Source organism: Siniperca chuatsi, linkage group LG10 (assembly GCF_020085105.1).
Source record: "Siniperca chuatsi isolate FFG_IHB_CAS linkage group LG10, ASM2008510v1, whole genome shotgun sequence".
Taxonomy (NCBI): Eukaryota; Metazoa; Chordata; class Actinopteri; order Centrarchiformes; family Sinipercidae; genus Siniperca; species Siniperca chuatsi.
This window is the reverse complement of record NC_058051.1, coordinates 22654624-22677464: the sequence shown is the minus strand read 5'-3', so window position 1 is coordinate 22677464 and position 22841 is coordinate 22654624. Positions and strand designations below refer to the sequence as shown.

The window sequence follows — 22841 nt, the reverse complement described above, 5'->3', positions numbered from 1 at the left end:
AACTTTGGGTTGTTTGTCGCAGCTCTCCTCGGCCCAGGCGCGCCGTTGCTCACACCGCTCTCTTTCCCACTTTTAGTAACTCGGCACTCCCTCTAGAGGTGAAGCCGTGTCTGCGGTGAGCCCGGGCCGGTCAAACACCACCAGCTTTGAGCTCCAGCATGGGTCCCGGAAGGAAAAAACAGCGATGTGGAGGGTAAAGCTCACACCTTAATTTTTATTCACTGAATAGAGTTTTTAAATCTTGTAAAAGTGATCAGCTGGTGGTTTGCAGTGTTGTAAAGTACATTTACTCAAGTACTGCACTTAAGTACAGTTTTGTGGAACTTGTACTTGAGTATTTCTATTTTCTGCTACTTAATATTTCTACTCCACTACATTTCAGAGAGAAATAGGCTACTGTACTTTTTACTTCACTACATTTATATAACAGCTGGAGTTACAAGTTACTGTTCATATGAAGATTTTACCTAAAACAACATGTAATAAGCTTATAAATACAAATCACTGTGAAAAGTTTTTGCTTGTGACCCCTTACAATAAAGCTGTCTGTAGTTGGGGCCCTTTTACAACCTTCAGATGAGGGCCATTTCCCCTCTAAACGTCTCAGATGCTGTCATTTAAAGACGTGTAAATTATCCAATATGTCACAACTAACAGCAAAAATGAATATAAATGTTTGTATGAGAACTTTTTTCTTCTTTCCTCTCACATTAATCATCTCATGACCCCTCAGATGTATCTTGTGACCCTTTGGAGGGGCCCAACTCTTAAGTTGGGAACCACTCAGCTAAACTATACCTAACAGTATATCAAGTAATTAAATCAAGCTCTACCTTGAGCAGCTACAACAGTAAAATGCTGCTTAGACATTGATGCATCAGTAACAATCTAATAATGTCATATATAATAATACATCAGTCACAGGGGACATTTTTTCCCCAGAATAGTACTTTTGATACTTTAAGTACATTTTGCTGATCATACTTGTGTACTTTTACATAAGTAGGATTTTTAAATGCAGGACTTTTACTTATAGGGCAGTATTTTTATATTGTTGTACTGGTACTTTACTTAAAGGTCCAGTGTGTAACATTTAGGAGGAGGTATTGGTATGGAATGGAATATAATATCCATAAGTATGTTTTCATTAGTGTATAATCACCTGAAAATAAGAATCATTGTGTTTTCATTACCTTAGAATAAGACGTTTATATCTACAAAGGGAGCGGGTCCCCTTCACGGAGGTCGCCATGTTTCTACAGTAGCCCAGAACACACAAACCAAACACTGGTTCTAGATAGGGGCTTTTGCATTTTTCGCAAGTTTCAGAGCCACCGCAGTTTCTCCTACACGCTTGGAAGGGGAGGGTGAGGCGAGCGGTATTCAAATGGTTGCAAATTGCAGTTTCACCACTAGATGCCACTAAAACCTACACACTGCTCCTTTAAGTAAAGGATCTGAGTATTTCTTTTTCTTGTCCATTTCTGTAACTAGATCATTGATTAATATGTTGATACAATATAAGGGACCAGCTCAAGAGGTGTAAATTTTAATTTAAAAATCTAAATAATGTAAGTCTCAAAAACAGTAAAAACAAATCCATCAGTACTGACAAACCATATAATCTCAGTGAATTCTTGGAAGTGAACCAGGCTCATTACAGGGTCTGGTTTCTAAGAAATATCTACTGATTTATTGCCAGTGCCTAAATTAAATCAGACATGATGTTTACAAAAGGTGACAGGTGATAAGGGCCTTGTCAAAAACTTTCAGTGTTAAACAAACAGAAATTAACAGGTTAAAGTGGTCACGCACAGCTTGCACACATAAATAATAGTCTATATGCTGTAAGCTATAAGTTGATTACTTGTAAAGCTACATGTTTTATGTAAAGCTCGCAACCATCTTTTAAAGTTATTACTGTAATAAGACATTTATATTATTTTGCATCAAGTAAACCACGAGTTTGATATTAGAATGTAATATCAACCCATATTGTGTTCATCTAGTTCATATACCACCAACCCTGGGGCTCCAGACCCCTAGGGGCCCAAAACCCCTCAGGTTCACTGCATCTATGGAATAAATATTTGGCTTTTAGAGAAACTTAGTGCTACAATTAAGGTGTTTGTTTTCAAAACAATATTCTGTCTTTAGTGTCTGAATAGCAAGCTGCCAGGTATCGGGGGAATAAAGCAGGACTACTGTTTTGGTAACTGCAGAAGCAAATGTAGTTACAATCATTCAAGCAAGAATTGACAAAAGAAGTGGACATAATCATTGGCTGCATCGTCAGGAATGAGCAAAGATGATGGTGGGGATTTGGAGCCTGGGACCAGAAGACAAGATCAACACAGGCTCGACCCAGGAAAAAAAATGACAGATTAGTGTGCATAGATCAAAACAAGCAGAAGGTAGCAGGGTTTGTCAACATTAGCGATGAGGAATATCACAAGCCGAATGCTAAATGAGGTCTGTGGATAAATGTTTATTTGTCTAAATTTGTTGAATTTGTATTCAATGAGGTATCTGGAACTATAATGGAACACTAACATATTTGAGGAAATGTGCTTAAATGCTGTCTTACCCACAGTTACAAGACAATTAATATTAATTTCATTTCTGATATTGATACTGTAGGTCTGGGGAAGCCCAGTTTAGCCTAGTTTAACAGTTAGCTATCATAAGGAAACAGCTAGCATAGTAAAAACTTCAATACTAAACATTCCAACAACTCTACTTTAGACATGTATTGTGCATTTTATAGATGTCGAAATTAAAAATGTGGTTTGAAGAGCAGTTAGTTGCCCTTTGGAGCTATTTCCAGATCATCTACTGCTAGCACTGGCTTCAGTTAGTGACTGTGGTAGCACTTTAGTTGTGGTCGCGTTGGCTGGCTAGCTAGCTAACAAGTGCATAAGACCATTTTGGAGTTGGTGGAAGTTGTATTTTTACACAGCCTAACTGCTTACAGTCTTACTGCTAAAATAGGCTAAAGGTGAATTAATACATGTTTGGCCACTAGGGGCAGCACAACTCCAGAGCAAGCTGACAGACACAGTCCTGACATATAGCCTTGAAAGTTTTTATGCTAACGTGTTAGCACCATACAATTGCCAAACATTACTTGCATCCATCCAACAGGCACGGAGCAATGTTGCCGTCCTGTCAATTATCCACTCTCCTTTTAGCTCTTTGGTGTCCAAGAAACCCCTGAGGAAATATCTGGGTCTTTAGCTAGATATTTGATTTTCTTCACCAGCTAGCTAGTCGCTAACTTTCTGTCTGCAGTTTGGTAGCGGCTGTCTGTTACTGTGAATGGGATTGATAACAGTGAGACCCATCCATATGGTAATTGTGGGGCTGTAAAACCAAAACTATAATTATTTGATTCAGTGATTCTGAGCGGGACATTTTACAGTTGAGAAATAAACTTGTCAGTGCTCTCTGGTGAACAAACTAGCAGTGTTTCTAAACTATCTCAAACATATCTTCGTCATTTCTCTGCTTCAGTTTCTTGCTGACATGTATGGAGGATGATTTTACCCATATATTGAAATGACAAATTGCTACATCACAATATCAATTTGTCATTTCAATATACAATTTCGTTTGCCAGTTTCCTTTTTGACATTTAATTATGACCTGAATAGTTTATTTGCCATTTTCGCTTTTAATTTTTTATTTTCACTTTTAATTTTAATTTTGGGCAAGATTATCCTTCACAAGACATGTCTGCCAATACAGTATAATATAATATGTAAGTGATAAGTTCATATTGGCCAACATATAATTTGGCCTCTAATAAAAATGTAGTTTAATGCAGGAGTTCCTTTAAAGCCTCTACACACACATAGTCCACCCATATGTGTTTTTACTTATGTTGCCTGATTAGACCTCCTCTCAAGACTGTGGGGGTGTTCAGACTATGTCCTTGATTGACATCTCCCTCACTCCCTATTAGTTTTGTTACACCTGTTAGGGTGGGACTGTTTAAAACATAATTGTTATTTGTTCATATGGTTTGAGTCACACAATTACCAGCATAGCTCCTTCCAACTTTAGCCTGACTAAAGGTCTAATTAACCAAAATAATGAAAATAAATTAATATGTCTACACAAGAATACATAGCTATTTATTTTCAATATTGTAGTCTTTATTACATGTACAACTAATACATTCCCAATTGCTACATTAAACTTGTAAGGGAACTACATCTACATTAAGCCACCCAAACAAGAGCATTATTAGCTGCATTGTGCTGTACTTAAATACAGTTATGAAGAGCTTGTACTTTACTTGAGTATTTCCATTATCTGCTACTTTTTGTGCTCTTTAGGAAAAGTGCAATGAGATAACTTCTGTTATGAATTGGCGCTATATAAATAAAATTTAATTGAACTGAAATACTGTATATTTCTACTCCACTACATTTCAGAGGGAAATATTTTACTTTTTACTCCACTACATTTACTTGACAACTACTTTGCAGATAAGGATTTTACATACAAAACACATGCAATGCATGTCTTATAAAGGTACGATCCATTGCTATAGATACGACTAATCAATACTATATACAGTAGTTAAAATCAACCAGTTCGAAACAGCTACAACATTAAATATGCTGCTTAAATATAATAACACATTAAAAGAAGCCATTCTGCATAATGTGTACTAGTACTACTGTACTTTTGATACTTCCAGTATGTACTTTTACTTAAGGAATACAATTTAAAGGCAACACTTTTACTTGTAATGGGGTATATTGCGTTATTGCTACTCCACTTATGGTTGCCCACAGGAAATACAAATACATTAATTAACACCAGTGGTGGAATAAGTACTTTTTATTACTTAAGTAAAAGTAGCAATACCACAGTACAGAAATACTCTGTTACAAGCCCTGCATTCAAAACTTTACTTAAGTAAAAGTACAAAAGTATTAGTGTCAAAATATACTTAAAGTACCAAAAGTAAAAGTACTCATTATGCAGAATGTCCCATTACAGAATAATGTATATTATATTATTGGATTATAATTATTGATGCATTAATGTGTACATCACTTTAATGTTGCAGCTGGTAAAGGTGGGGCTAATTTTAACTATACACTGCTGGGTAGCTTAATCTATAATATTACATAATCATTTATTAGTTGATTGTATTTCATATTAATAATCTGAACCTGAAAAGTAATTACAGCTGTCAAAATAAATGTAGTGGAGTGAAAAGTACAATATTTGTGGAGTAGACTTGAGTAAATGTACTTTAATCCCACTAACATGCCTACAACTACAGTATTATGTGTTACAAAGCATGTATTAAATGTTTAAAGAAAAGCGTTTTTAAATGTCTCATGATGTTTTGCATGTCTGTATACGTGTGTGTGTATATGTTGAACAATATGTGCTTTCTACTGGCAAATGCGTGAGAGTGCAGAAAAATGTTTCACCCAGATCTCCCCTGAATTCAAAGATCCATTCTTTGAATATTCCACATATATTTGACTGTGGTTTTCTATTTGAATCCTCATTTAACAAACACATATGCACAGACGACAAGGAAACACAGTGTTTGTATGAAGCAACGCACCTCTAAAAAAAAAGGAAAATTCAAACAGTATTCCCGTATCCCAGTATGAATTGATTTTTGTGCCAGTTAAGCCAACCTTGACACCCCCGGCAGAGAGACACAGTTAGTATGAACCTAAACGGTTGCTCGAGCGATGACGCTTCAGTCTCAACGGTTTATTTTAGCTCCGGTGTTTTTCCTGCTCCGCTTTACATTTCCCCCCGATGTCACACACATTTTGTTTTCACCCGTGTGTACAAGCTAGCCTTCCTATCAGCTCAGCTTGGATATTAATCGCCTTTTCCGTCATATTTTCGCTCCTGCATGCCGCTTCCCCGCTCTCTTTACTGCATATATATGTATTTTGTGTCCCTTGTTTCCTCCAGTAGCCCATGTCAGTGTCCATCCCGCCTCCCTGCGCTCTCAATAGATGGTGCAAGTCAAAATGTCCAAATCGCCCGTAGACCCACTGTCTGCTGTGGAAACAGGGTCTCAATCGCACTATTTTCAGGTAAATCCACACACTTTACTCCTTTATTCACACACGTTAACTGTTATCACCATCGAGTTCAAGTGCAACGGTTAGCTAACGTCTTGCTACTTGTTGTTGAATTGAGGCGTCGCGCTTTGGCAGCGAGCTACTTTTTAATTTATTTATTTATTTATTTTACCTCCGCCTTCACTGAAACTGCAGATTGATGCTTGATCGGTGAAAAGCCAGTGGGTGCGATCATAAAGTAGGCTCACATATGCTTATTACGCCTCTCATACACACACACACACACACATAAACAAAAACAGAATAAAATCTCCTTAGATGTTGATACATTTGCTGTTTGAGATCAGGGCTTTTATGGATTCTGTATTAATGTTTTATTATTTATTTCAATCGCATTTCCTGCTGCGCTTTATCTACACCAGTGTAGGAAAAAACAGTAATATGACTGGACCTGTATGCTGAATTTTATTGATGTAAAGGTACAGACGGACCATGACTGATTCACCTGTAGCCTGAATCTACAGGGCCTGTCCACGCTTTCTTATTAATGGACTGTGTTATAAGAGGCCTGAGGAAATCTGTCTCCTGCTGTACACAGACCAGTATGTGCAGCTAGATTAATTCAGTCCTGAAATATGTGTGATATTGGCAAAGCTGCAACTGATTGTAGTCTGGTGCACAGCAGCTCTTTTACACCAGTTCTCCCTAAATGGAGGCTTATATTTTGTCAGAATTACAAAGAAAAGCCTTAAAAATCAGCATATTGCAAGCTGGTTTCTTTATCTTTCTATCTATCTATCTTTTTTTCCCTCACCTGTGTCTGTCTGTCTCTTATCACAGTTACCCAGGAAGTTGCCTAAACGCAAGAGCCGCTTCAAACGCTCAGATGGCAGCACGTCTTCTGACACAACATCCAGCTTCATCAAACGGCAGGTAAAAGCCCTTAGAGCCATTTGTTGGCTTCTCTTTCCTTATTTATGCATGCATTGATTTGGTACATCACAGTCACGGGCTGATTATCACACTGAGGGAAGACCTGTAGCTTCTATGGAAAATGTAGGAAAGCTGTGTTTTAAAGTCTGAATAAAGCTATGACGGTTTAAAGTTACTTTTCAACAGAACAGATGTTTCTGCATTGTTTTGTTGGCATTAGTGCAACGCCTATATTATTTTTCAGGTATAAGCTGTTGGTGGGGAATCAATCTTCTTTTGGACTCACAGTATTTACAAAAAGACATTTGTAGTCCTATAGTTATTTTCCTTGTCCAACACATGAATGTTTCTGCTCTTCATCTTCATCTTCATCCACAGAGCTCCTCTCCTCAGTTTCAGTTGCCGTTTTGCCCAGTAGAGAGCAGCAAAATGCTTCAAAGTGGGAGTGTGTTACATCAAAATCCCAACACAGCCCAGTGTTTTTAATTAATGTTTTCAGGTCAAGCACGTGCGTGATGGAGATTTGGCATTATTTAAGTCTCTAACTGGAAAGCACAAGAGATTTCTGAGCTTCAGATTCCCCTCGTGCTGTGACTGCATGGCTGTTGTGAATCATCTAGATCAGCTGATTTGATGGTGTATAATCAAGACAGTTTTGTTGTTGTTTCTGAAGATGTATTTGGTTTGATTTGGGTGTCAGTGTAAAGCAGAGCTGGTTGTAGTTTCACAGAGAGTCCAGCAGAGGGGAGAACTTGATCCCTGTACAAATCAGGTTGTGAGGAGTCAAGCGGTTTCACCGGGCCACAGACGGACACTGTGCATGCAGAGCTCATCCCAAACCGCTAGATTTCCCGAGGTTCATGAGCCTCATCAAAGAGGGAAGGTCAGGAGTTAGGAAGGATTAAAATATTCCTCCTCAAAAGGAGCCCAATTCACTCATGACAGAAGCTACAAGGCTCTCTCTATAGTCCTGCAGGCTTTTACACCATTTGTAGAACATGTTCCAAGTATCCATTTAGTCCTGATTAATTAAACAATTAGAGTAGGATAGGATAGAATGGATTAGAATTGAATAAAACTTTATTGTTCACCAAGGTGGAAAATTGTCTTTGGCCCATCTTACTTAGTTACTTGATAGACTTCAAATTAATCTCCAACTATTTTGATAATTGATAAATCATTTTAAGTCATTTTTCAAGTAAAAATACCAAATACTCTTTGTCATATATGATGGTAAACTGATCAGTCTTTGGGTTTTGGACTGTTGGTTGTACAAAACAAGCAATTTAAAGACATCAATTTTGACTTTGACTGATTTTTCACTGTTTTATGAGTTTTTGTAAACCAAACATCTAACGAAAATCTAAAAATGTAGTTGATTGGAAAGAAGCTGAAATGCCTCTTCAATAGAATGAAGTAGTGCTGAAATGATTAGTTGATTAATCAATAAGTTAATTGTCCGAATTTTTTTTATTTTTTTGATAATCGATTAATGAGTGAGACTGTAACGTTTGACAGAAGAAACAATACAAATAAAAAGGTAAGCTCATAAGCAATAAAACTCACCCATTTTCAACTCAGTTCAGCGCGATCAAGACGTTTTGCTGCTCCAGCTTTATTTGGTCTGGTATGACCAGTAGCTTATCGTGGCTAATGTTAGCTAATGTTGGCAAACATTAGATAGCTGTAGTACTACCGTGTAACTGACATTGTTAAGACTGTTACATTATGTTTTAGCACATCCCATTGTCTCTTAATTGTCTATAAAACATTAGAAAATAGTGAAAAATGCCTGTCACAAGTTCCCAGGGCCTAATGTGACATCTTCTTATTGCATGTTTTTTCTGACCAACAGCCCCAACCTCAAAGATATTCAGTTTACAATCATTTAAAACAGAGAAAAGCAGAAAATCTGAGACATTGGAGAAGCTGGTGCCACAGAATGGCTGGTGTTTTTACTTGAAGAAATGACCTCAACAATAAATCTATTATCAAAATACTTACTTTTCCATCAATCCACAATTAATCGTTTCAGCTCTAAATTCATGTATTTATACAAAATATTCAGTAAGCCCCAACCTTGGAAAGTCAACCTGTTGTGAGTGGTAATACAGTGCATTCTGCTTTTGATTAATTTTCAAGTTATTAAACTAGATTTGATTGTAACAAATAGTAGTACAATTCAAATATCAAATTAGAACTGAAACTATAAATTTAGTAATTAGTACTATTTTGACAATTGATTAATCGTTTCATTTTTCAAGAAAAATGCCAAATATTGCCTTCCAACTTTTCCATTGTGAGGATTTGCTGATTTTTTATATTATATGATAGTAAATGGAATATCTCTATGTTTTGCACCAATTTTAAGACATCAACTTGAGCTCTGGGAACGTGTGATATACATTTTATAGACCAACCAATTATCAGCCAATTAATTGCTAATGAAAATAACCATTGGTTGCAGCCCTATATCAGCTGTTGTATTTATATTTGATATGTTCACTATTCAGTTCAATTTATATTCAATGAAAGGAGAGCTCCATCAGTAAATAAAACAAAAACATTATCCAAGCCTGTTGTATTCATCACTCAAAACTGATGCATATCGAATAAATTGACTCAGTGAAATAACATTTAAACAGCGCAGAAACCAGCCTTTGTCTACTGCAACTAACTTATTTTCATTATTATTATTTCCATCGATTAATCTGCTGATTACTACATCTATGAAACATCAAAAAGTTGCGGAAAAACGGCCATCACATCTTCCCAGAGCCCAAAGTCATGTCCTTAAATTGATTGTTTTGTCCGACCAACAGTCCAAAACCAAAAAATATTTAATTTACTACCAAATATGATACAAACAATCAGTAAATCCTCATATTTGAGAAGCTGGAAACAGCAAATATTTGGCATTCTTGCTTGAAAAATGACTAAACAGTTAATTGATTCTCAAAGAATGTTCTTTTGATCGACTGATCATTGCAGCTGTAATCAAAATGTAGTTGAAAAGTTTAAAAGCAAACGTGAGAGTCACACATGATGAAAATACCTCAGTTTCATAGCACCAATACCATGAAGGAATGTGGAGCAGTGTAACTGAGAGACGTTAGCAAGAAGGGAGGGGAAAAAGGGCTGAGCAGACATCTTCTTCAGGAGGGGGACATTAGTTATCCTTATCGGGGGGCTTAATGACAATCTCCAGATTCCCTGAGAATATTGCACAGCTTAAAATATTCATGATGCTCATTTTGAAGGCCTCAGGCGATGTGATGTGTGGGTTCATTGTTCACACGAGCACCTTTTAGTTTCTTTTCAATCATTACCTTCTCTCTGCACGCACAACAGGCGCCCCCACCCCACCCCCACCCCCCATAGGTGATATGACAAAGTGTTTTATGCAGAAGGAGTACATTTTACAAACAGAGCAGATAGTTTCTTGTCTGTGATAGGGGTGGGGTGTCTATGGAGGAGCAGTGGAGTATGACTCATTTCTGCAGCAGGATACAATAAGCAGTATGCTGCCATAAGTGTGGATGTATGTGTTATATGAAGGACATGAGGCTTTGAAACAGGAGAAGAAATCTTGAGCAGTTTCTTCTCTGTTTCCTCTCTACTCTGTGTATGTTGAATTGGACTTTAATAGAAATAAATATGTGATGTAAATTTAGAGAGGTGGTTTGAAGTGATGCAAAAGCTGCGTTGGTTGTTGTTGTTGTGTGTGTGTGTGTGTGTGTGTGTGTGTGTGTGTGTGTGTGTGTGTGTGTGTGTGTTGGGATGGGATGAGGTGGGGTAAGAATAGGAAAGACGGTGTTGCCGGCTCCAGTGCAGGTTGTCTCTGGTTAGGGGATGGGACACAGTACGGTCTGTCTGCATTTTACAGCATGTAGTATATATAGAGAGAGAGGGACCGGCAGCAGCAGCATCACCACATTAACTGAGTAAGTACAAATGACTCCCGGCACAGTCAGCTTCTTCTTCCCCCTGTCTGAAACTCTTCCTGTCTCCCCCCACATCTCTCTGTAGATCTTTCCATCGTATTGTCGCCGCTCCTATCTGTTTTCCTTTGTCTTCCTCCTTCCCCTCGCCTCCCCTCTTCTACAAACGCTTTTGTTTCTCTCATTCCGTCACCTGCTTTACTTTTTGATTATCCATGTGCATTCTTCACAGTTCCTCGCTGAGTCTTGTGATTGATCAATTTAGCATACAGTATGCCTGATCTTGACTTTGATATTGATGTAACCACAGAGTGATTTATTGCTTTGTGTATCAGAGAGCTCTGTGCATGTGTAACTTGCTGACATTGAATTACGACTGTACAGTTAATCGAACACTTTTTGAAATTGGATATTTGGCTGCTGGATTTCCAAATCGCTGGAGCTTGCAGTTCTTTTTTTGTTTAGTTTTTTGCTCTGAGCGAAAGGTGTTTCAGCCTCCTGAATAATATATTCTGCTGTTGTGCAGAATCTCCTTCCTGCAAATAAAGCCAGAGAAATTAAAATTTTAGCATTAGCATGCACTCCCTGCATTTTTACATAATTTCAACGGCGCATACTGTGTTTTGCATTTTTAATCCATTTATTACAAATCATGTAACATTACTACCAACCACTTTTAAGGTGTGCAGTAGATTTTTGAGTCATAGTTTTCCTGCTATCCAGGAACCCATTGTTTTGGCCATGCTAGCGCCGTGGCTCTGGGGATGGCAAGTCTGTTGGTCAGATCACCACTTTGGCCCAGACTGAAATATGAAATTTTGTGCAGATATTCATGATCCCCAAAGGATGAATTACCTTGAGTTACACTTCTCTATGATGGCAAGCTTTTCATACTTTGAGTACAGCCTTTCAGAACAGTTACAAACACTTTTGCTTTACAACATGGTCCAACAAGACGTCTTACAATGTTATTTTCTAGCATAATCAACCTTAAGCACAGTCTCACAGAGCCGCTAGCGTGGCTGTGGACTCTTAGTCTTGTTTATTATTTCATTAGATTATAAAAATCAACTTGTAGATACTTGAAACTTGCTGTTGGCACAGCTTTACATCACTCAGTTTTCGCATTGCTCATTGGGGTATGACATGTCTAAAGATAAATAGAATGATATTTAATAAGTTGGTTGTACAATAAATAATAAACTCCTTTCTCTCCAAATATCAACTCGAACTGTTTCTACACCTGACTGGACAAACGCACTACTCACTGGGCTTGAATGTCTCCTAAACTATACAGCAAAAAAATGTCTCTGTAACTGTCTCCATGTTGATGCTTGTTAGTGTGTGTTTATGTGTGTTTGTGTAGTGTCTGTACTGTAAGGAGGGTAGACGGGTTCATAATACCATTGAACAGATGTATCATATGGGCAAAGATTTAGCTGAAAAGGCGCCAGTTAATTATGTATGAATGGCAATGAAACAAATCGCAACAAATGTATTCCATAGTTTGACATTATCGAGAAGTTACCAACAAGAGTGTCGTGGCCCTTGACTCCAACAAGCAGCTTTGTGGGGCAAATTTTTTCTTTGTTTATCCAATAAGTAATATTTTGACTATAAAAATTGGGGGTACTTACATATATAACTGAAGTGTTTGAGTTAGAAATTAAAGGGTTTACAAACATTATTGATATAAACTAACTTAACTTAAACTGGCTATAATCAACAGATTTATAGTAACAATGGATCAAATTACCACTCATACTGTAGTGATGAACCCGCAGAGAGTTATCATCTGACTGCAGCTTTACGGAGCTATTCGGCCTCTTTCAGCTCATTGTTGTGGTCCTTGATAAACCACCTTTACACTACTTGCTCAGCGCCAAACAGCAGACAGACAAAGTTAGCGACTAGCTGGTGAACATAGAGGAGCATTTAGCAGCTAAAGAGCCAAATATTTCCCTGGTGACAACCAAAACCAGAGCTAAAAAGAAAGCGAATATCTTCACTTGGAGTCATCAGGTGGATACAAACACGACTCCAAATGAATGCTAATGTTGCTCCGTGTCTGCTGGATGTGTAAAAAGGCAACTGTTTGCTAACACTTTCACTATATAATAACTTTGTAAGGTGATAATATCAGCGTTGTGTTTATAACATCGATTAACGCAGGTTTAATCACAAAACCAGTGAACGATGTATCTGTAAATCGTGATAAAATTAATGAAGAAATTCCCTGCTGTTCTGTCCATAGACTGTAGGATGAGGCCATCAGTGTTGCAGTGTGTGAAGAATGATCACAGAAGCAGAATAGGAAGGAACAGAGTTAAATTTAGCCCCCAGACGGGGACGTTAGCAGTAAAAAAAACATCCTCAGACCCGATGATAAAGATGTACTCATATCATTACACTCTGCATTGCAGCTTAGCTTCACCTGCAAAATACACTGATTTCTGTTCAGTTTCATTGGTAGTAAGACTGTTTGGTTTTTTTTTGGGGAGGATTTGACAGGTAGCCAGGACAGACAGTGTGCAGCAGAGGTCCACAGCTTCATGTCCAAACATTAATAATGAATAGCAGTCACAGCCCAGGCAGCTCACTGTGTTCTAACATCATTAAACAGCTCTCTGACATAACGCCTTTACCCTGCGCCCACCACCATATTTATTCCACTTTTATGTCTGTGTGTAAGAGTGCGCTCCCAGTGAAGACAGGGAAGCCGTTACAGTGAGAAAATTCAGATTCATGTCTTTATCAGGCTCTAGCGCCGTCCTCCTAATCAGCCAGGTATGCAACTCTCTCTGACCGTCTCTATCTGTGTGTCTCTGTCTCTCGTGGTCACGGTCCTTTTTCCCTTCCTCCCCCCTCCTGCTGTGTTTCCCCTCTTTTCTTCTATCTGCGATGAGGATAGATATCTAGGTCTCACTCCACTCCTTCATGGCATTTTATTATGTTCTAATCTCATCTTCCCCTTGAGATAGCCTCGCTTTATCTTGTTGTATAAATCGTTTATACCTCTCTCGTCTCTCCAACCATCCTTCAGTCACTCTCCGTCCTCGTAAACATCCTTCTCTTTTCAGTATATCTTGTCAACGATATTCACCCCCCCTCCCCTCCTTCTCTGTCTCTCTTTCTATCTATCCCGTTCTTCCTCACCCTCCTTTTCTCTCTTGGTGCTGCTCTAGCGCTGGTGCAGTGTTGCCTTGCAGAGCTTGTGAGTGCTAGGAATCAGATCTAGTTATCTAACATAGTCACATACACAAAAGAATTAACGAGGAGAGGTGTTCGCTGGCCGTTTCTCTGGGGCTTGAAGCGGTATTGTAGATAAAAATTTATTTTGGATTATATGTATGCATTCTGAAGTGCAGAGAACGCAAAGGTGGTGGTTGTTTTTCATGTCTGGGCACTTATTTATTTGTGTATTTTGAGCCTGAATTTCCTTTTGTTGTGCTGTTGCTAATTGGCCCTCCAGAGGATTCGTTTGTATATGTTGGCAAGATGGATGACCAGGACTAAGTCACTGCACTCTGGAGGAGAGGAAAACCAAAGTGAAAACTGTATCATGCTGGGGGTTTTTTTTTTAGTTTCATCTTGCTTTATTTGCAAGGGCATGCTTGATCGTCTCAGTATATATGAACGTAATTATGACTACTGGAGTTACCTGTAAGAGGTTTATCTGAGCGTTTTCTTGTCTATCTCATTCGTCACTTCTTCTATTCTGTTTATTTCTTGTTTGTCTCCTGTTTCACCTCTCCCTCTTGCCTGACTTGGATTTGTTTTTGCTGCAGCGGTACTCTTTACTGACAGATTCAGGACTTCAGAGAAGCCAAATAGATACCAAATATAGGAAAGCTCACACACACACACACACACACAGTACCCAAACTGTATTTAGAGGACCACTTCTATTCTTCTCCTTTTCATGTTTTTCTCTTTGTAAATCAGCATCATGGTTATTGTCTGAATTGGCATTATGATTATTTTAAGTGCAACTAACAATTGACGCACAATTTGCACAGCATATGACGCGCGTCAAGTGCCTCCCCTAGCACCAATAGGAAGCTCCATGCTGCAGCGTGTCAACAACTGTCTCTGCTCATCCATTGATCTACACCATAGAGTGTATATGTATATATTATATAAGCTATAGTCAATGATCTACACAAATGAGAGACAGCGACAGCAGGAGATGAGGACAGAAAGTCGAGCTGCCACGGGAGCCGGGTTGTACAAGCAGGGAGCGAGAGGAGTTTATTTATTTATAAATTTTTGCCTTGTAGATACAGGCACAAGTAAAATAGTTAAAACTACAGTGAAAAGCAAGCAACAAACTAGTAAATAACATCTGTAGTTGGGCCACCATTGTAGTGAAGTACAAAACAGCCTTTTCTCTGGAAAAAAAGCATTTTTTCAAGGGTGGCGATGCTGGAAAGAGGACAGTGGTGTGAGGGGTCGCAGCGCGACGCGCCCAGCCTCCACCTGTGTGGGGGTTGTACATAGAAAATAATAGGGGCGGATGTTTTGACACGCGTCGTTCGGCGGCAGTGTATTTTGGCCTTTACAGGTTTTGAATAAAAGCTACCAGCAGCAGCACCTATTAAGTGATTTTCACCATGTTACTTTATCTGTCGTTTTCAGCATAATGTGCTAGCCATCCCTGCGATATGTCCTTAAACTGCATACAATGAAAAATGATAGCCAGCATATATTTTGCTAATGAGGAGGTGTCCTTGGAGAATAAACAGGGGAATAAAGGATGTATATGTGCTGCACTGTGGGGGATGATGGAATGGATTGGGGCCAAGCAGGAGAGAAGAGGAAGCAGTTGCCTCCTTTGTGCTATATTTGGTCTACCAGAAGATGGCTGGTGTGGGAGAGCAAAGCATTATGTTGTAGATACACACAGGCTCACACATGAATCTGTTCATGAATACAGACATGTACAGTATTTGCATGCACACCTGCACACAAAGACTGCGGAACAGAAAGACAGATGAAAGTAGAAGTATAAACAGAAACAGTAGATCTACCTATCAAACCTCATAGTAATGTGCCTCAGTAATCTTGGTTTGACTAGATAATCTTAACGTAAGTTATGAAGTTATTAATTACAATACCACAAATTATATCCTTACCATGTCCACCTCTGACTCTCTCCTGACAGGGGTCAGCTGATTCGTACACCAGTAGACCGTCGGATTCAGACCTGTCAGCAGAGGAGGACCGCGAGGCGTATCGGCGTGAAGCCGAGCGCCAGGCACAACTGCAGCTCGACAGAGCTAAGGTTTTAACAGTTTTAAGTTTCCAATATATGAAATGTGGAAAACTGTTCCCCAAATATTTGTTACCAACCACACATGTCATCAGATCCTCCAAAAGCTGAAAGAAAACACATTTTCTTCCCTCAATATTCAGTGTTAAATCGACTCCAATATGTACTGGGTGCACAGTGAACTTCTCCTGCTTCATGTTGGTGTTCATGTCAACCAGCAATAGTGAACACAACAGCTGTGCGCTGCTCAGGAGCGCATGCAAAAGTTTTTAGTCTGTTCTGTATTCTCCGCACGTCATACACAAATCTCTGATCTAGACACGCTGATCACTCACATGTTTAAACAAGTAAAACACTGAGGCATTTGTTTAAATTTGTCAGTGTAACAGACGGAGGATGGTCCGAGTTTCATTTGCCTTTTGCAAACTGGGTGTGTAGATGATTTGTCAATGACTGCATCGCTGTGAACTGACCTCTACTCTAACCCTTCTATCTGTAAAGCCAGAGGTGGGACAAATTGTTTTGCAAGTCTCAAGTAAATTTCAAGTCTTGGCTATATAGTCCAAAGTCAAGCTCCAACACCAACAGGTCCCAAGTCAAGTCATGTTTTTGTAATGTCATTTTTCATCTTTGGGCTTGGGGTTATGTTATTCAAGTTATTCAAAGTCCAAGTGAAGTCACGAGTCACTGGTGTTAAAAGTCTAAAGTCACCAGATTCATGACTTGAGTCTTATACTGTTTCCACCAATGACGAGTGTTTTTCTTGTTCTTATTTGTTGTTGCTATAGTCCAAACCTGTAGCGTTTGCAGTAAAGACGAATGTAAGTTACTGTGGAGCTCTGGATGAGGACTGTCCTGTCCAAGGAGCTGCAGTCAATTTCGATGCCAAAGACTTCCTGCACATCAAAGAAGTGAGTGATTATCTGTTGCTAATGATGATGAACCTCCATTACATGAAAACAAGACAGATATATGTGACACGGTTCTGTTGTCGTACTGAATTTAACAGAAGTATAATAATGACTGGTGGATCGGTCGGCTAGTAAAAGAGGGAGCAGACATCACCTTCATCCCCAGCCCTCTACGACTGGAGGCAATGAGACTCAAACAGGAGCAGAAACAAAGGTCAGTAAATAGTATGAAGCTTCTCAGAGGACTCATTTCCACAATATAAGGTTGATCATTTAGTGTGTTGTTGTTGCAGGAAAACAGGGGGCAACTCCTCTAGTTTGGGAGACATGGTGACTGGGAGTTGGAGGACCACACCGCCATCTGCAGGTGAATGTAAGTACTGCAAATATTTCTCTTACTTAAGCTGGAACAAAAAACAACTTTTCCCTCTGCTGTCTTCTGTCTTTTTTCTTTCATTGATTGTTATTTTCTTGTTTTCACAAGCCAAACAGAAGCAAAAACAGGTAGGTTTTGGCACTTTATGATGACACAGCATGTGCTCATAATACATCGTTTTTGACTTTAAGGGACATAATCAGGATACCTGCATACTTTGAAAAATCTTAAAAAGCATTGAATTTAGTTCCCTCAAAAAATGGCCCTATAGGGTATTAAAAAGTTCTTAAATAATTTTTCTTGCCTGACGTAGACAGTAACAATTATACATTTTATCAACGAGCTGTTGGTAGACATTATACCTTTATATTACTTTATCTATAAACTAAGTGAGACCGGTGCGACAGTGGATTGCACATGTAGAGGGCGCATAATATTGCTCTGTGGCGTTATTATGTAGTAATATTATTTATTATTATTATTATCACTGCTTGCCACAGTAGCTAGGAAGCTCATCGTCTCAAAATGGGCAAGTGTCAAACACTTAAAATAAATGTTTTATTATTTAATTGGTTAATCCAGACATTTCTGCTCCTTACGTGGGTCAAGGTCAGGTTAATCGATTCATTATATTACTAAGATTCATTTTCATATGCAGCTTAGAAAGTACTGGCAAAAATGTGATAAATGTCATTAAATTCATATACCTTATGAACAATTGTAGGCCTTATTGTCCCTGCTGGTTTTCCATCATTGTTTGACTGTTATGACCGTGAAAAAGTATTTAAAAAGGGTATTACATTTAATTCTGTGTGGTATTACAAATTCCTCAATTTAATTCGGTGAACTCCACAGAAACCCTGATCAAACCCGACCCCCATTATTTCTTACCCCTGCTCTCTCTGTTCTTCATCCCTCTCTCCTCGTCGTCCCCTATTTCTGGCAGGAACACGTCCCTCCCTACGACGTGGTGCCCTCTATGAGGCCGGTGGTCCTCGTGGGACCATCGCTGAAGGGCTATGAGGTCAGCTTCTCCCCATTTCACCTCCAGCAGACAGAGAATGACTTCCTCACACTGCGCTCTTTTTCTCTGTTAAAACTGTTCTTGCACTGCTGAATTTGTCGTTTGAATCAGAATCAACTTTATTGGACGATTATATATCATCGTAAGAGGCTTGAATGTTGTAGATGCTGCTTAAGACAGAGAGGTCACAATAACGTATAAACTTGTAAAACTATTTGCAGCATAAAATGGTAAACAGTCTCTAATGAGTCTCAATAAGTAAGTTTGCAACCGTGCTCACCATTTTAACATGTTTCTTGAATTTTAGGTGGAAATCTAAAATAAAGCAGATATTTTACTTCTGGCACCTGTTCAACACATTGTCCATTAATCTTAAAATTTATCTTATGCACTTCTGACGAGGGCCGAGCCCTGCAAGCAAACAGACACAGTTTTCTTGATGTTGATGTTACATGTACTTTTTGTAACTTTTTTGAGTGAGTTATACTTGGAGTAGTTTTAATGCAGCATGTTTACTGTTTCTCAAGTACAGTTTGGGAGAAAAATCAATACTTCTACTACGTTACATTAGCATACATTTGTCACACTACATTTATTTATTCATTTTTTTAATACTCATGTAGTCTCAAATTTCTATGGAGATTTTATATATTATATTATATTATTTATTTATTTATATTATCATGATGATATGAAATTTCATCACAGATTGATTACAAATACAGGTATATGTTCACTTCTTTACCTTTTCTTAATTTTTTTTTTCTTTACTCATGAATTTACTCACTACTCCCGTTTTTTTCAATAGGTACTTTAGTACTCTTACTCAAGTAACGTTTACTTGAGTACACTTTTTGGCTACTTTTCCAACTTCTGTATACATGTATTGTATATGTACAGTAATACAGCCTGCTTAGTCCTTTGACAATAATGGATATTATGTACATTTCACTGTTCATGAGTGTGATGGTGTGTAGAAGCTGTTTTTATGTCTGGTTGTTTTGGTATCCTGAAGTTAAACCAAAGCAAAAAATAATTTCTTTTGGAGGTTTGTGTTCTGTCTGTTTAAACAAGTCTGTTTCTTTCCTCTTATCCTCCCACCTAGGTGACGGATATGATGCAGAAAGCTCTTTTTGACTTCCTGAAACACAGATTTGAGGGAAGGTCAGTAAAAGATTACAGACTAATCTTTGTAGTTGTGGGAAGTCAAGCCTTTAATAAATCGGATCAAAAGGTTTCACAGCATATTTTTCCCTCTCTATATTTGTGACACCGCAGAATCTCAATCACCCGTGTAACTGCCGACCTGTCTTTAGCCAAGAGATCTGTCCTCAACAAAAGACCCATAATGGAGAGATCCAACACTCGCTCCAGCCTAGGTGACCGTGTTTCATGTCAGCATGAAAATAATCTTTTCGTATGATGAAGTGATGAGTTTAAACTCACCAAATCTAATGTGTCTTGTCTGTGCAGCGGAGGTTCAGAGTGAGATTGAGAGGATATTTGAGCTCGCCAAAACCCTTCAGCTGGTGATTCTGGACGCGGACACCATCAACCATCCCGCACAGCTAGCCAAAACCTCCCTCGCACCCATCATTGTCTATGTGAAAGTTTCCTCGCCTAAGGTACAGTAGGTTACCTCACGAACGCTGGATTCAGACTGCCTCATCCTCCTCCACCTTTAACTTTCTCTTTCTCTCAGGTGCTCCAGAGGCTGGTCAAATCCAGAGGGAAGTCTCAGAGCAAGCACCTGAATGTGCAGATGATGGCTGCAGACAAACTCTCTCAGTGCCCCCCTGTGAGTGGAGGAAGCGGGTCGATTTCTTCGTGGTGCTATAATGTTTGGTTGTTCCTAATCAACCTGTACAATATGAATATCTTATACAAACAAGTCATATTTTTAAGGTGAAGAAGAGGAAGAAAAAAGTGCAGCTCCTACCACAAACATTTGTGGTTTATTTTTTATTATTATTTTTAGCCATGCTAGCGGCGTGGCTCTTGGGATGGCAATGTCGGTTGCTCGGTCCGCCACTTTCATTCAGACTGAAATATCTCAATAACTTTTAGATGCCAGTAAATTTTATACAGTCATTCTTGGTGCCCAGAGGATGAATTGTAATAACTTAGATCCCCTGACTTTTCATCTAGCGCCATCATCAGGTCAAAACGTACATTTTTCCAATACTTCTATATAATAATAATCTAATGACATGTCCATCAACCTCAGCTGTACTTTATGTTTAGTGCTAATTAGCAAATGTTAGCATGCTAACACTCTAAACTAAGATGGTAACATCAACATGTTAGCGTTATCGTTGTAAGCATGATGGCGTGAGCATTCAGCTCAAAGCAAAGCTGTGTTAAAGTACAGCCTAACAGAGCTGCTAGCATGGCTGCACTCTTGTTCGTGTTCTAATCACATATACAAGGTGTTTGCACTTGAGCGGTCCTCACTGTGGTCATTTTATCATGAGAACAATATGTACTTCATATATATGTATTATATATATACTGTATATATATAAGTATATGTACTGTATATCCACTCAAGGCTCAGGAAGATGGACCAATGACATCACTCTTGAGAGTCAGGCATAATTTAGATTTTGTTGCTTTTTTTTTTTTTTTTTTTTTTTGTTTGTTTGTTTGTTTGTTTTTATGACTAACCTCCACTGTGACCTAGCTGGTCAGATTGTGTAAGATATTATGATCCTTTACACACATTACAATACAAAAAATATTGCTTTTTGTAGATATGTTTACCATTAACGTGGTACGCTGTTGTACACCTTTACAGTGATACTGATAAGTAAATTAAACTTTTGTGCCACTTTACAATTTGTTCAGTTGCTGGAGTTAAAATGATGTAATTCCACAAGAGCCTTGATTTTGCATTTTCTTTTTGTTCACTTATAGGATATGTTTGATGTCATTTTGGATGAGAACCAGCTGGAAGATGCTTGTGAGCATTTGGCTGAATACATGGAGGTTTACTGGCGTGCCACTCACCTCCCAGGCAACACCCCTCTCAACCCCTTATTGGAGCAGAGTTTGATGACCCCGCCTTCTGCCATCTCTAGCTTACAGGTGAGTTTGTCTTCATCTGTTTAAAAAGCAGGACTGTTTTAAGACTCTTAAGTAGGAATCCTGTTTTGAACATGTATGTTGTTGCTGTCTTTACCGGCTCTTCCCATCTCAGATACTCACTCCTTTGTTTTTATTTGATTGTCTCCAGCTGTCTTGTCTGTCCTCTCACTCATCCATGCTTAACATTTTTGCAGTTTTCTGAAACACAGGAATTAATTGAATGATCGCTTACAAAATGGGGTGAGTAGTAGGGTTTATATATATATATATATTTATATTTGCACTCTCAACCCCAAAAATCCCCTCTTACGCACCTCCCGACACCTGAACACGACACAGCGGCTGAGACAGTGAATGAACAGCATTTTATTCATTCAGATCTCGCCACAGAAAAGATGACGTGTTTTTCTTCATTGCATCCTGCCTCCTTTCCTTTAGTTGATGGTCTCAGGTGAATCACTGCGCCACAAGCTTTCTGGGAGAAAATTCACAAAGCAGCTTAAATTTAACACCATAATTGAGAACGTCATGTTTGAAAATTATAAAATGTTTGTATGAAATGTCAAAATCTGACTATTGTATTGTATTATTTTCATTCGGCGGTGATCCTTTTCCAAGCATGCTTTGTGAATGGTGCCCACCGCTCACAGTGGCACACAATGATATCTTGAATGACAATGCTAATTAAAGGCATATGATCAAGGCTTAAATAATGATTTCACCCGAACTAAATTAATATTTTACTTAACAATAAGCGGAGACCAAAACATCAGTACAATAACATTTTATGTTTATATTAAGAGTAACCTCCTGACCATCCATTCACTTGTTTCACTGGCATTTCTTTGTTCAGTGTCTGTAGTTTGATTTGTTTACACAAACAAAACACTGTAAACACTTAACTAAAAAGGACTTTGAAGAGACTTTACCAACACTGCTGCATGCCAGTTATTAACATCCTCAACCCCCTTTACATTGTATATATTCTACAGTTCTGTCTTATTTCTGTTACTTGCAGATTATGAACGCTGCTCCTTATTCTGACTGCAGGTCAGGGTTAGAATAAACTGATTTCCCACAATGTCCGTCGTGACATTTTAGAAACTTTCCTTAAACATTTTAAAAGAATATTTCTTTGAGCAGTGCATCTGCAGTTTGGGCTCAGGTGATTCAACTTCTTTGTCACTCTGTTATAAAGAAAATAGAGACTCAGCACTCATAAA

At 38.5% G+C, this 22841-nt stretch overlaps 1 protein-coding gene across 4 annotated transcripts in view; it reads left to right on the top strand.

Annotated features, from left to right (window-relative positions):
- Positions 1-60: 60 nt before the first annotated feature.
- Positions 61-22841, top strand: part of cacnb3a (calcium channel, voltage-dependent, beta 3a) — a 26212-nt gene continuing 3431 nt past the window's right edge. The window contains exons 1-14 of one of the 4 annotated variants that reach the window (XM_044212584.1): positions 61-193; positions 5962-6086; positions 6915-7007; positions 16113-16232; positions 17009-17131; positions 17230-17345; positions 17425-17504; positions 17616-17635; positions 18454-18531; positions 19637-19695; positions 19810-19910; positions 20005-20156; positions 20234-20329; positions 21448-21618. In XM_044212584.1, coding sequence (XP_044068519.1) covers positions 6006-6086; positions 6915-7007; positions 16113-16232; positions 17009-17131; positions 17230-17345; positions 17425-17504; positions 17616-17635; positions 18454-18531; positions 19637-19695; positions 19810-19910; positions 20005-20156; positions 20234-20329; positions 21448-21618 — 1290 coding nt within the window. In that variant the 5' untranslated portion in view covers positions 61-193; positions 5962-6005. Of the gene's footprint in view, positions 194-5725; positions 6087-6914; positions 7008-13576; positions 13736-16112; positions 16233-17008; positions 17132-17229; positions 17346-17424; positions 17505-17615; positions 17636-18453; positions 18532-19636; positions 19696-19809; positions 19911-20004; positions 20157-20233; positions 20330-21447; positions 21619-21812; positions 21859-22841 lie in introns of those variants that run through there. The other 3 variants (XM_044212586.1, XM_044212583.1, XM_044212585.1) reach the window with 3 other exon arrangements.